Source organism: Otolemur garnettii, unplaced genomic scaffold (assembly GCF_000181295.1).
Source record: "Otolemur garnettii isolate 467f Iridium unplaced genomic scaffold, OtoGar3 scaffold00001, whole genome shotgun sequence".
NCBI lineage: Eukaryota > Metazoa > Chordata > Mammalia > Primates > Galagidae > Otolemur > Otolemur garnettii.
The window spans coordinates 23,599,382-23,614,442 of record NW_003852396.1 but is presented as its reverse complement, the minus strand read 5'-3'; the positions used below and the strand labels follow the sequence as shown (position 1 = coordinate 23,614,442).

At 47.7% G+C, this 15,061-nt stretch overlaps 1 protein-coding gene across 1 annotated transcript in view; it reads right to left on the bottom strand.

The window, feature by feature from the left end:
* The window catches only part of TENM4 (teneurin transmembrane protein 4), a 398,484-nt gene that overhangs the window by 205,147 nt on the left and 178,276 nt on the right, over positions 1 to 15,061 (bottom strand). Inside the window, exons 4-5 of the mRNA XM_023510159.1 lie at positions 14,621 to 14,719; positions 13,203 to 13,438 (exon numbers count right to left, since the gene is read on the bottom strand). Of these exons, the coding sequence (XP_023365927.1) occupies positions 13,203 to 13,438; positions 14,621 to 14,719 (335 nt within the window). The remainder of the gene's footprint in view (positions 1 to 13,202; positions 13,439 to 14,620; positions 14,720 to 15,061) is intronic.

Here is a 15,061-nt window from a genome sequence, read left to right as displayed (position 1 = left end):
AACTTGGGGACTGCCTGTACTAGTACCCCCATTTTATAGATTAGGTTCCTTAAAACAGAGCTATAAAGTAGTTGTTATTAATATCAATTTAATTCTACATCTCTGGAAAACCAAGCCTCCAGAATTGTCTACAATTGCACCAGTATCAAGGTCCCAAACCAACTCCACAACCTAAGCTCTTCTCACATGGTCCTCAGGGAAGCGCAGGGAAGGTTTCCATCTAGTCCCGATCAGAATAAAAGTGCAGTTTCTGATCACATCACATCACCGCCAACGGTGCAGACATTCAAGTCAGCGACTCACACAGAGGAGGTGCTTTAACCTGGTATGAGGCCCACGGTCTGTCCTTCCTCCTCTGGCCTCACTAATGATCCAGGGATCAGAGAAACCCAAAGGATGGCCTGCCTGTCCAAACTGCTCTCCAGCAGCACCACAGGACAACGCCGGGTCTGGGAGAGCGCCTGCCATTTCCCCAGAGTGGGGGAAGGACTGGCACAAAGTTCTGCCAGGTGGAGTTCTTCCTCTGCGGGGCTGTATCTGAGTGTAAGCCCTATTCACAAGGCTGTCGAAAGTGTCTCTCCACGAAGGTGTTATGACAGAGCAAAGGACCCATCTCTCACTATGACGTACTGTCCCCTCCTTCACCTGTGCTAATGATCTAATGAAGCAGGAGAAAAATGTGGGTTCGATTAGTGCTTGGGAGCTTATAAAAGGAGTGGAGGCCTGTTACTGTGTGCCATTCCCACAGCCGCTAGGAAACGTACCATTACTCAGCTCTGTGCGGCAACCCTTCTGTTCCCTCATTTCCTTTGGCATATCAACCAACCATGTAGCTGATTTTTTTTTCATGATCAAAGTTAATTAGGAGGTGGTCCCCACTGTACCTCAAATGGAGTTTTAATTTGTGTATATATTATTAGGATAGGCCTTCTCCCTCTGGAACATTCGCTTCAGTGAGAGGAATGAGGGCAGACAGCTTAACATGGAGCCTGCCACCCGGGTTTGTAACTTGGGATAATATTTCTTTATAATGAGAAGCATTTTGAAAGAACACTTTAAAATCGCCTGGAACAGAATGTTTGATGTCCCTCCCTGAATCCTACAGCTTCCCAGTCTCTTGCCACACAAATATTTTCTAACCTTCTGGGACCATATCATGCTCTCTTTCCCCGCCTTTGTGCCCAGAACCAGACTGGATAAATGTGAGTTCTCTGGTTTTTCTCTTTGATGATACATAGACTCTTGGTTTGGTTCAGCAGCTGGAGTAGAAGTTTAAGGCAGTGTGGAATTCCAGGCACCATGATAACGATCGTGACAATGAAAACAATAATGATAATGTTCACAGTAGCTACTCTCATTAATTGGAAGCAATACTGTGCCAAGAACCGTGCTGAGAGCTTTAGGAACGGTATCTTTAATTCTCACAAAGGCTTATGAAGTAGCATTATTACCCTCATTTGCAGGGTGAGGAAACTGAGTCTCAAAGAAGCACAACAACTTGGCCAATGTTACCATTTAATTAGAGGTACGGAATAAACTCAGATCTGGGTTAAATACAGATTGATCTGTCCCTAACCATTATACTACACTGCTTTAATGATTTGGCATAAAACTGTGGAGATGACAAAAATGAGAAAAAAAAAATGACAATCTCAGTGTCATATGGACCTGTCTTATTTTGGTTAAATTTTGTTGACAATATTTCTCTGAGAATGGACACTTGAGGTAATATCTCTTCAGAACAGAAAGGACTCTAACAGAGCATGTTAAATGTCCACGGGACGCACCATCTGATGGGCCACCCTAATTCCCACTGGTGGGGAGTCTGGCTCTGTGTAGATGCCTCGTGTCTTGAGCACATCCATCACTGGACTACTCCGATCCTCAGCATTTTTAACTGTGGAAACGCAAGTAACATAAAACCATCTCCTAAGCTCTTATAAAGACTTAGTTTAATGAAGGTTTTTTATAAAGTGTAAGCATTATTGTTATATTGCTTAATAGTTAATGAGTGAGAAAGGACACTCAAATATTCTAATTTAATATCGTCCGTACTTAATATACAGACTGATGTGAAGATTTATATGTGAAACTAACAGCACAGCCTCAGTTCGATACAGTTAAGTGTGGGTACAGTACTATGTCACAGACTTAATGCATTACAGAAAAGTTGGGGGGTTTTCATATTGAGGGGTGGCAGTACAAGGAAACGCAGTTCATAATTTTATATGGGGCACAGACTGCTCCAGAGGATCAAGGGATTTGAAAGACCTTGCAGGAGGGCAAGGTGCGTATTACACAGCTGCCTAGCTGAACCTCACCAGCACTCACTGTGATTTCTGTAGATCTACATTCAAAGTCTGCAGTAAAATAGAACAGAAGAACACACAGAGGCCCACAGACAGGAAATGCACCAGTGCATGTGTTAATGGAGAGTCTTCTGACACAGGTGCCAAAAGGAGCCAACATTTCTATCTGCTCTCCTCTGCTTTTGTTTAGGCTGGTCCATCTTCCAGAAAGCCATACCTCTCTTCTCTTTCAATATTTTTCTTGATTTACAAGCTCAATGCCTTGTGGGGCAATTTCATTTGATTTTTCTGGTTAGAGAGAAATGCTCCCTCCTTCGGGATCCCATGGGGTAAGGTTTAAACATCAGTGACACACGTTAATCATCTGCCTGGTACTGCCATCAGCTCCTCACCCATCTGGCTTTACCTAAGACTATGGATGGCCCTGGACAGCCACGCCAGCTTACCCAGCTCTGTCTGCTCCTCACAACCTGGGACACGATCCAGCAGACAAGCTCAGTGAGTGATCGCCACCATTTTAAACCTGAATTTGGGGGAAGCTACCTCTACATAATCCCAGATTACCTGAAATCCCTATATCCTGGAATGGCCCTTGGCCGCGAAACCCAAGAGGGCTTAAAATTTCTAAGCGATCCAGATGCTGGGGAAGTGTAAGGATTGAATTTCTTCTGTACCCACTATGGGCCACCCATGGGACTGGACCCTTTGCAGACAGTCTCTCACTTAATGCTCAAAACACTTAGATATTAGTTGGCATTTGACTAATGAGGAAACCAAGACTCAGAGAGATTATAAAACTTGTCTGAGCTGGGGCTGGAGTGCAGGTCTTATCTGGTCCAAAGTCTGCACTTCCGTATTGCTTTCTTTAGAAGGATGAAGCTGCTTAAGTCTGGTTGTGTTGGTTTACTGACAGGAGGAGGCACTGAGTGACGGAAAAGTCCCCTGTTTCTACAGCCACTTGTCCTCTCACTTCCCCCTTCTCTCTCTGCCCACCCCTGGCCCCTCTGCCTGGAAGAGTGGCTGAGCTCTGCTTCCCACCTCTCTCCCAGGCCTTGCTGTACCCAAGCTCCCCTCCACAAGGCTAGAAATTCACAAAGTAAAAGAACAGCCATCAGGGAGATGGTGTCCTCTTTCTTACTATGCTTAAGTGCAATAAAATTATGTTATTTCACAGTAATTAGCCTGGAATAAAAATGAGATTTAGGGACAAGCCCTTTCCAAGGATACTGACAATCTGTAAAATCAACTCCTGGCCACATTCTCTGGGTGAAGTTGTAGAGGAACAGTGGCTATGACACAGAGCATGACAGTGTCTGCTTGCATGGAGCTCACAGTCTAATGCTGGAGACAGAAACTAAACAATGTCATGGCCATTCAGGAGCAATTGTGTGAGCACCACGAGTACTAGAAAAACATACTCCTGGCTTAGAGGGAGGGCTCAGAAGAGCTTCTTCAAATAAGTGACATTTGATTCAAGCTAAGCTCTTGAAAAAGAGCTGACTGTGGGCAGAGGGATGGAAAGTGGCAGGTGGCTCCAGTCCAGGGATCCTTCAGCCACTTGTGGCCCCAACCCTCCACCTCCCACCACTAATCTGGCTGACCTAAGATCAGACACAAAGTCCCATGCTGGTGGGGCTGTGAGGAAATTGGAGACCTGGCTGGGGGCCCTGGAATGCAGTCCTAACTTTCTGAAGAGGATCCAGCAGTGACCCTCTTTATTAAACTCTTCTTAAGAGCTCTGAACTGCTCGCACCTGTGACCCAGGACTCCTAGTCTGAATATTACACCCTCCTCATGATGATCCAAAGAAGAAAACAGAGCAGAGACACAAAGATGGTCACAGAAGTGCTACTTATAACAGCATCAGGAAGATCAGGAGTATAATAAGAGAAAGATGAAAATACAGGGTGCCCCCATTTACCCCTAAAGTCACCATACATAGGGAAAATTGGAAATTGTAGCTAAATGTACTTTCATGCACAAAATACTCATTATAAAATTTTACAGGGAGGTGGCCAGAGGCTGACAATGAGGAGAGGGGACTGACTACAGAGGGACACAAGGGAACCTTCTAGGGTGACAGAAATGTTCCGTGTTTTGACTGGAGTGGTAGTGATGCAACTCTACCCATTTGTCGGAATTCATAGAATGATTCAGTTAAACCTGTTAATTGATCTCAATAAATCTGATTTAAAGGAAGGGGTCCGGGCCTGGTGGCCAAGGGGGTCAAAGGTAAGGGAATCTTGCCTGAGCAGTGGTCTGGGTCTTAACCCTTGGGTTAGGCCCTAGAAGTCCAGTTGGAGCCTTGCATGTTGCTAAGGAAGTGATAACAGGTAGGGAGATGGATCCATGCGGCCTGGATCAGTGGCTCCTTTGGGCTCTGGCTTCTAGGTGGGGTCCACCAGTGGGAGGAGATGATAGGTGGGAAGAGAGTGAGGCTGAGATATATGCGTCTGTTCCCTGGCTCCCTCAGCACTGTCCCTCTCCAGAAGCCTACAGTCCCTGCCAAGCAGCCTTCTTCCATGGCCTCCTTCTCTATCCTGGTAACCAGCCCTTCCCCTGCCCATTCGCACCCGAGCAGTAACAGTACCCCCATGTCATTTGCCTGGGCTAAGCACTATTCCTTGACACACAGCCCTCCCTTTTGTAATTAGCCTCTTTAATAAACTCTTTTCAAATTAAAACCAAATGAATAATCAAACCAACCAACCCCATAAGCCACAGCCCGAATACGTCTTTGCCAGGAAGATCAGCATCAAACTCTTCCACCCTGGGAAAGGTCCGCAAACTGGAAAACCCTCTTTCATGCTGAGTTGAACATGAGAAGTGACTTCACTTTAGCCAGCCTTTCATTTGTTCGTTTGGATTCCTATTGTACAAATGAAGAAACTATAGATTCCTATTGTACAAATGAAGAAACTAACTTCAGGAGGACAAGTCCTTACCCAGGTGACTGATGGAAGGATGGAGCAGACGAGATCGCTGGTCTACAGGCTGGGGACTTAATCCCTGCTCCTCTCATTCCAGACACAGGCGCACCCAGGTCAGCCCGTTCCACATAGGCAGCCCCTCTGTTAGAAAACTTCTCCCCCAGAGCCCACTGTGGTCTTCCCATCATTGTCACCCCTGGGGCTGCCTCTGCCCCCTGCAGCCTGGCAGAGTGAGTTGGCCCCTTCCCCTACAGTAGCAGTTCAGACAATTGCAGAGAACCCTGCTGGTCTCCTAAGTCCTCCTTCTGGGGAGCTGGAAGGTATTTGTCTGATTTCTGTTATAAAGAGAACTATCTCTATACATCTGCTATTAGCAATTCCCACCGAGCAGCATGAAAGATCAATCTCAGAGAGAAAGGTGTTAATGCAGGATCCTGTATCTTTATCACTTTTTCCTCCTTCTAAAAGACCATGTTCAATCATCTCCATTTCCCATTCTGTGGGCTATAAAACTAAATCTACAGCTTCTGTCCAAAGGCCCGATGTAAAGTCAAAGAGAAAGGAAAGAAAATGAGCCTTATTGTGCGCAAATAACACTCAGGCCCAAAGTGCAACAGGCCCGAGCTTATGAAGGCAACAGCATCTGAGATCCCGACAGTGCATGAGCTGAACCAGGTGGACATAATCTGATGGAGGTAGGGGATGCTCTATCTGTAATTTTTTTCTCTACTCATCTCACAACCACTTCACCCGCACCTGAGCCCCAGGACATAAAATGCACAGCTCCGCCCTTACGCTTCTGCCCATCCTGTGCTTCTGCCGACACTAGCTGTGGCAGTCTAACCATCTTGCAAGGTCTTTTACTCCAAGAAGTCTTACTGAGCACAACTACCTTGCACCAGGCTTTGTGCTAGGGGTTGAGTATGCAGCAGAAATGGGGGCATGAGAACAGTCCACCTCAATGGAAGGGAGTCTAATATCTCTTGTCACTGGCTTGCTGCCCTGCTGACGTCCAGTGTGCACCGTGAACTGTGAGAGACCTTGACAGAACCTGCACAATTCCATGCCAATCACACTCAAGGCCCAAGATCGCCTCCATCAATATTTCCCAGATAGCCTTGAGAAGTGGGTGACCCAGCCTCTCTGAGGCCAAGAACTGCAATAATACTCCAGCAAGCAAAGCTAAAAGCTGCCTTTTGAAGAGCAGCAATTAAGCAGTGAGCTTAGCAACATTCTCACTTATAAATTAAACTATCACCACTTCAAGCAAGGGTTCTAATTTTTTTCTATTTTTTTTATAATCCACAATCAGCTTCTGGTGGAGGTGAAAATGTGACCTAATTTTAAAAGGATCCCTCATGGCTGCTGTGCGTGCAGGAATATTCCACTGTAGTTACCCAGGGGCTGCTGCAGCCGTTTGTGCCTCCACCCTTTATGTCCTGGTGCAATATCCTATAGGCAGAGAACCACATGCCACGAAGGGCTTCACTGGGTCATCTAGTCCCACGGTAGTCTGGGTGAGGCCCACAGAAGGGTCACAACAATCTCCCAAGGCCACCAGCAAGAGAGGACATCTCCTTGGTCACATCATTTCATTTAGCCTGATAGCAGCCCTCTGAAGGCAGTACTGGTGTTCTTCCTACCTCACACAAGAGGAAACCAAGGCTCAAAAGGTCACCTGGGTGGAGAGTGGCAGAGCTGAGATTTCTACCGACTCGCCGGGCTCCACATCCTGAGTCTTTCCTGAGGATAACACCGTGCTGCCTTAGAGGATCACAGTGAATGCCCTGCTGACCTACAAGGGGGACCTGGGCCGGATGACGGACCAAACGGCAACCAGGGCACACTGAGGTCTTCTTTCAAATGTGAAGCTGTTCCTAGTTTCCATATGAAAAGCCTTTTTCGTCTTCTATTCCAAAGGTCTATCTGGCACGACAGGTGCTTGAAGAGTCCTCAAGATATTAATCCATGGCTCTCTGCGTCACCTGGTGTCTATTTTTTGCATAGAGATTCAGATTGTGGGGGGAGCTGTCAGTTTCATCTGGACAGGAGCAAATGGCAATGAAGCAAAGATCAACTTTTGTCCTAGTTAAAGAAATAATGTGAGGTACTTTTTAGGTGATGATTCTTCTCGTGGCTGCTTCCTAAGAATGTCAAGATGTCCCTACAAATGTTTTCTGACAGGTTCCCCTGGTTATTCTGTCAGCTGCCCTTGTGACAAGTACAGGCCAGGAAGCCTATAGGCACTGCAGCAGACAGGTCTGGTCCAAGTTCAGTGACACTCAGGAGTCCCTGATACTCTTTTATATGTGATACTAATAGTGCTAAAAATACTATAAAAATAATAGTTTCGGCTCGGCGCCTATAGCTCAACCGGCTAAGGCGCCAGCCACGTACACCTAAGGTGGCGGGTTCGGATCCCCAGCCCGGACCCGCCAAACAACAATGACGGCTGCAACCAAAAAATAGCCGGGCGTTATGGCGGGCGCCTGTGGTCCCAGCTACTTGGGAGGCGGAGGCAAGAGACTCGCTTGAGCCCAGGAGTTGGAGGTTGCTGTGAGCTGTAATGCCATGGCACTCTACCCAGGGGGAAAGGCTTGAGGCTCTGTCTCAAAAAAAAAAAAAAAAATAATAGTTTCTAACTCTGTGCCGGGCAGTGGGCTAGGTACCTGATGCAAATTATCTTACTGGAATTTCATGACAACGCGGTGAAGTAGCCACTGTTATTATCCTCATTTTATAGATACAGAAACTGAGGCTGAGAGAGATTATGGCAAGTCATCTGATGTCACAAAGCTTGTAAGCAGCAGAGCTGAGATTTGAAAGCAGGCAGCCTAATTTCAGAACCCACGTGTCGACCATGACGCTGCTTTTGGTTTCCTGGGCTGTATTTGTGCTAATCATCCTAGCCACAACTGTTATAAGAGCTATGAGCACAGTAGAAACTGAGGCTCAGAGAGGTTAAGCAAACTGCCCAAGTTCACGCAGCCAGCAAGTGACAGAGCCTGGGTCTGGGACTCCACATTGTCTGTTCAAGCCCAGGATCTCTGGAGCAGAGTGTCTGGAAGCATAAACCCTCCAAGTCACAGCTGAATCTCGGCTATCATCTACTGGTTGCGTGACCCGGACAAGGTGCAAACTTCTCTGAGCTTTATTTTCCCCATGTAGAAAATAAAGAAAGTGATTGTGATACTCATCCCACGGAATTGTTGTGAGGGTCTACAACCCTCACATCCCATGGAGTTGCTGTGAGATGGCATACCTAATGGGCTTGGCCTATATGCTTGGCATACCTAATGGGGGCACATAGGAAACATCCAAAAGACTAAATACTAGGATGGGAAAGCGATGGTATGAGAGTTAAGAGCGTGAGCTCCAAAGAGAAAAAAAATTTAAAAGCATCAGTTTAAGACCTAGAGTGCCTGTGGCCGGGTGGATCACAGCCCAAACATTTACTGCGTGACAGTGAGTAAATTACTCAAGCTCCCGGGGGCTCAGTGTCCTCACCTGTAAATTGGGGATACTAACCCATGGGGTTGTTAGATTTCAATGAGAAAACACAAGTAACGTGCGTAGAACAAAAGAGGCATGTAAACAACACATAGGCGAAACTAACTGCTGTTATTACCAACGGCAAACAGTGACCAGTGTCACTCACTACTCTACACCACATCTCTTTTGGAGAAAATGTCTTAAAAACAATTAAATGCTATAACATAAAGCATTGCTGCCAGGGCTGTACAAGCTTCATGGTTTGACCTAAAACTAGCCTTCCCCTCCTATTACTCTCCTTGGCTTTTATTTTGCACCCAGATTTATTTCTTCAGAAAAGCAAAGGCAGGGGTATTAGAGACCCCAGCCCCTTCCCACCGAGAATGAGTGAACACAACCAGGCAAACTCATCTCTGATGGTGCTTTCTGAATTGGCGCTCATTGAAGACAAGAATACACATTTTCTCCCTGAAGAGATCCCACAGCTGCCGGAAGATCCTCCCTAGAATTCCCACCCCCAGCCAGAGCAGCCAAGAGCCTTTGCCAGGAGAGGAAGAGATGGCCCAGAGGCAAAGCCCTAGGCTCTGCAGTCTTTGTGGGTGGTAAGTGCTGACTCCAATTTCTCTATTTTCCCATGAAAATGCCTGTAAATGTATCCATAACGGAAAGGTCATCAGTTGTACAAGTTTCTCAAGAAACTTTCCAAGGAATAAACTGAATGTCAACGGATCTGTCAGGATCACCCTCCAGACAGGACAGTTCTGGGCAGATAGCAGCAAAAGAAAAATTCTTCTCACCCCCTCTGTTTGTGCCTCCCCTGTTTGCTGGTGAGGTGATGTAATTCTTATCTGGAACTTGATAGGATGTAGAAAATAATTAGAAATGAAAAGGTTATTCATAATTTTTAAATGAGTTAATTAGTAAATCCAGTCAGACTCACTCATTACAGTAATTAATAATTGATTATACTTGAAATTAAACACAATTTTTCATCAAAAATCTAATTAAATATCCGTGGTTTTGCCTGTTGATTAGATCACTCGGTCTGTTGGAAAGAGTCTTTGTTAAGGATATTTGTGCTTGGCTGAGACAATTAATTTGATTTTTAATAATTGATAGGTCCATAAGTTAGTCATCACAGCCTGTGATCATGGCCAAGCAACAAGATGTTGGTCCCTTGCCCTGAGCAGTGGGAGGAGACCAAGCAGGAAGGCTGCTACCTCCCCACCCCTTGAAGCAAGGCTGGGACGGTCCTCACACCCGCAGTGCGATCTCCTGCAGTAGCTCACTCCAACCTCACCGACATTTCTTCTGGGGTAGTGGGCCCTGCCTATTTTCTAGATGAGAAAATCAGAACTCAGAGGGAGAAGTGAGTTGCCCAAAGGTGAACAGCAGCTGGGTGGCAGAGCTGGGAATGGATTCCAGCACTTTCAGTGGGGCCGAGCTCCTCCCCAACACCTCCCTGAGGCTCCAGGTGACGGAAGGAATGCCCTGGGCCTGTCTGTCTGCCCCACCCCCTGCATATGAACATTAAGAGTTCAGTCTTAATGTCTCTACTCGGAAAGAATTTTATCAGAAAGATGTATTTATTTTTAGAAAGGACGTACTGTCAAATGAGCTGACCTCCTCCTGACCTGACCTTAGACCTACCTTCTCCCCTCCACCTACTCTGGCACTATCTTCACTGAAGCCAACAGCTTTTCCTGACTAGTTCATTGCAATAGTTTTCCACCAGCCTGCCTTCTCCCCTTTCCTTCTGCTACCCTTATCTTTGTAAAATAAAAATCTGACTATGTCCTCCCACTGCTTGAAACGCTCAGTGGCTACCCAACTGCTCATCCAGTGAGGCCCTGGACGTGTCCTCCCAGTTGGTCTTCATCTGATGAAACACCCCCGTATTATCTCCAATGGTGCACCCCACACAACTCAAATGCTTCAAATACAGAAAATTTCTTTGCCACCACTTCATCCTCTTTCAAGTCTTTGAAAGTTCTCTTGCTTTGAAATACCCTCCTAGCTGATGCCTAGTTTAAAATTCAGCTCAAACATCAGTTTTCCCAGGAAACCTTCCTTGGTCCCTTTGGCTGGGATGGGTATTTCTACAGCCTCTGGTTGGCTCTGTAAATCAATCACTGTTTTAGATTTGCCTGATAACACAGCCATCTCCTCTTTTAAGCTACCAAGGCCTCAAGTGTAGGGACCATATCTTTAACCCTAGCACTTAGCATAGTACCTGACTCAAAGCAGGTCCTCTGCATGATTTGCTGAATAAAAAATAAAATTCATAAAATCGTCGATTCAAAGACTGTCAGTGTTGGAAGAAAAATTAAACACTGCCAATGAAACCCCCCCCCACCCCGTCAGTGCTTGAGTCTTATGCTTGCTAGGTGGTCACTGAGCTCTATTTGTTCCCTTTCTGACAGGGTGCTTACTACTTATCCAACGGTAGCCCCTATCTTCAGATAGTTGAAGATGGAACATGTATTCTTATTAAATGGGAGAGGAAGAAACCCATGGGATAGGAAAATAGAAGCGTGATTAATCATATAAAGATGTACTCTTCCTCACTGAGCTAGGATACATGGTAGAAACCTTAGGACTTCAATGCAAAACAAATTGATGTCCATATGCAGCAAACTACTAGACTTTTGAACAGTGGCACTACCTGTCCAAAAGTCTACTTACTTGGGAAATATAATAATGTAAGTCAAAAACCAGAGATGTGCCACTGGCTGGTGGGGACACAGTATCGGTGGTGCCAGAAGGAATTTTCATTCAAAGTAATGGTGCATAGAACCCCACAGCCCTCACCTGTAACCCCATTTATATCAACGACACACCTCTCACAGAATCTGGCAGGACCTGACCTCTCCCAGTTTGGCTGTTCCTTTTACCCAATGACTTACAGCAGGGATGGCAAATGGCTAATATGTCATCAATATTCTCCATGCCTGTGACTATACCAGACGTCACTAATCGATCACAGAGACTTTCACATTGAGTAATAGCCTCAGGACCCTCCTCCACACAGCTTTCTAGGCAGCAAGAACTAATCAATCTGATAGCAGGAGAGATAAAACGGCCATGCCATCCTGGCCTTGGAGCTATGAAATTCTTAAAGCCAATATCACAAGGGGAAAAGACCCAACACACCAGAGGAGGCTTATTACAGAAATACCAGAGGAGGCTTATGATAGCTTGAGATATTTAAGAAGACCTTGTTTGCAGGAGGCAAACAAGCATCTTAAGACAAAAAGTGAGCTCACAACTTGCATCACTCAAACCCCCATCCATGCCTCAACCCCTTCTCCCCCTCCTGAACAGTGGTGGTCCATGCTCTCTTACTGGCGCCTAGTGGCAGCACCTACTACCCGTCAAGACAGCCCCTCCCCAGCGACACTGACTTTCTTGTTACAAAGTGCTTTTGCACACGGGGCGGCACTCTGACTTCCTTTGGCCTCTGCCCATTAGTCCTTTTTCCATTTACTGGGCTTGTGCTGAAAAGAGTCCCTTTGCTTAGAGGATTATCTCAGCATCCTTAGCATGGATTCAAGGCCCTTGTCAAGATGGCCCAGCCTATTTTCAATCTGAGAATTACAGAATTTGAAGGCTGGAAAGGACAGGAGAAGCCAATCTCCCTTCAATGCCTCTGCCAAAAGGCTGCAGACTCTACACAATCCCACTTCTCTTCAGGTTAGTATCTCTCCTGGGAGAATACTAAAAGGAAGGTCAGACTGTGAGACACATACCAGAGGCTCACAGAGTGGGAACTGTCCTGCCACAGCCAGGCCGTAGGGCAGCCAGAGCTCCTCAGGGCCCAGTCATGCTGGGTGTCAGGTGAGTGCCTTCTGCACTCCACGCTTCCCTCCACCAGCTCTGTCTGCCCACTGGGACATGCTGCTCCTCTATCAGAATCTCCCTGGGTTCCTGACCGTGGTTGGACTCTGGACCTTGGTTGCCACAGTACCCTCCAACCACCTTGCTGGACCTTTGCCTTCAGATACACTTTTCTAGCAGTTTCCCTCCAACCCCAGAGTACTCCACCTCCTCACTGCAGCCACAGGGCACCAATGAGAGAGTCTGCCTGCTGCCCAGCCTCTCCAACTTAGCATTTCATTTGTGGTGACTCCAGCCCATGACACTCATGCCACAGCTCACTGCCGCCAAGACCAGCTTTACTGAGTACACCTCAGCCTAGGCACCTGACTCATGAAAGGACAGGTACTCAGCTTCCTTCCTGGTATAAGGGCATGGCCTGTACCCCTTGCAGGGGGAGTGCAGGGGAAGAGGGCCCTGAAGAGCTGCTCCTGACAGTTTGGGGGTGCAGGCCGTCCAGCACGCTGGTGCTGCTCAGGGCACGCTGCATGCTTTGACTGCTGTGCTTGCGAGGATCCTTCAGTGCTCACACGTGTGTCAGTCCCTGCCTGCTGGGCCAAGGGGAGCCAAGGGGAGCTGGGGAAGGAGTGCTTACCCACGAAGTATGCCAGGAGGATGACGAGCGTGGCGGAGATGATGATGGCGCTCAGGGCTGCGCACTTCCAGTTACAGTACTTGGAGGGCTTCTTGAGGTTGAAGGCCGGCCGGGCAAAGGTGCTGCGGGGCAGGGGCCGGGGTGGAGGGGAGTATACTGTGCTGGACGTCAGCGGGTACCCTGGTGACGTGGTGCAGAAGAGTGGGGAGGTGCCGCCGGGCTTGAAGAGGAAGTGCCTAGGGATGGAGAGGAACAAGAGGGCATCAGGGTCTGCTGGCAGCCTGGGCACCTGACACACCGCAGGACAGAGGCGGCAGTAGAAGAGGCATGCAGAGGAGCCTGGAGAGAGAGACACAGTCACCCACAGACGACAAGGGGGGAACGGCAAAAGGAGAACACGGACCAGACCACAAAACAGGGCACACACAGACACATTTCCACGGAACAGGGATGGGAGCACCCCGCCCGTGGGAAACCCACTCAAGGTGAGGAAGAAGATATTACCAACTCAGCAGAAGGCTGGCGTTGAGATCCTTTTCCTGGGAACAGATGGGACTGGGCTGCTGTTTCTTGGGAATAAACTACCTGTTCTCTAAAATTATTATGGTAGCCTGGAAAGTGTCTGAAGTCCTGTTCTATCCCTGGAGATAACTGGACCTAAAATTTTTCTTCCAGTACCTACATTGCCAGTGCATCATGGGTGAGGATTGGAATACCCTTCTTTATAAAGGGGGTCTTGGTTTTGAAGCCAAGAAACTGCCACTAACTTCCTCCATGGCCAGGAGTCCCCCGGCGGCCGCTGCACAGCCAAGGGCAGCACATGCCTCCAAAGCACTGCTCAGAAGCCAGATTGCTGCCTTCCATGCCCCAGGGAAGAGCTGTGTGAGGGGACAGAGGGGAGCTGCACCCTACAGCCTAGCTACAGTCTCGAGGGCACAGGTGCACAAAGCACATGGTTGTGGCCAAACTAGGTGTCAGGAACTCCTCCACAGCTTGGCTTTAACCATGGCCACGGGGGACTTGCAGACAGCCTGGAAATGGAAGTCTTGGAAGTCTCAGGATGAACCCACCTCTGCTGGGGTACGAGGCGCCTCAGGCCACAGAATACACGCTCAGGGGCAGAATACATACAATACAGGGCCTGTGCTGCAGAAAAATTGCTACATGAGATGGTTTTCAGAATGGCAAGGCAGCCAGTGAGATGCTGAGAGCCGCATATTAACAAGAGTGCTGTTAATATGCTGGGGGACAGGGTATTCCAAGGATACGCTGCTGAATGTTGAACATGGACTTGGGGATGGGCATGCAACATGGATCACCCCCCTAAGGAGATCCCAGGGAAAGGTCTCAGGTCTGCATGCAAGTGCAAGAGCCACGGGGAGAGCACACACAGAGAGGAGCATGGGGATGTCACCTACCCGTCACTGTAAGCCCCATCATGGCGGGAGGCGCTGAGAATGTCCATCTCAATGAGGTTGTCCTGCAATGTCCCTAGGAATGGCTGCTTGCCTAGGTTTCTACACACACATGGAGACATGAATGAAGCAATGAGTCATGCATCGATGGGGGGAAGAGTAGAGAAACACACAAAGTGGCTGTTTGGTGCAGCTGTGCGTGAGACCAGTGGGCCATGGTTTCCAGGTGATGGGTCAGTGTGCAAGCCACATGTGCAAGGGGTTCACCTGGCACAGAGCATCCAGAGGGAACATTCTCTATACAAACCCGAACAGCTGGCCATGTGTGCATCAAATCACAGCTCTCACTGAGGAGGAACTGACAAGTGCCCAACACTGAGCTAGGCATCTGATAGTCTTTTTCTCGAACCTTCAAATTAGGCTAAGTGAGGAAGGCGTGCTATC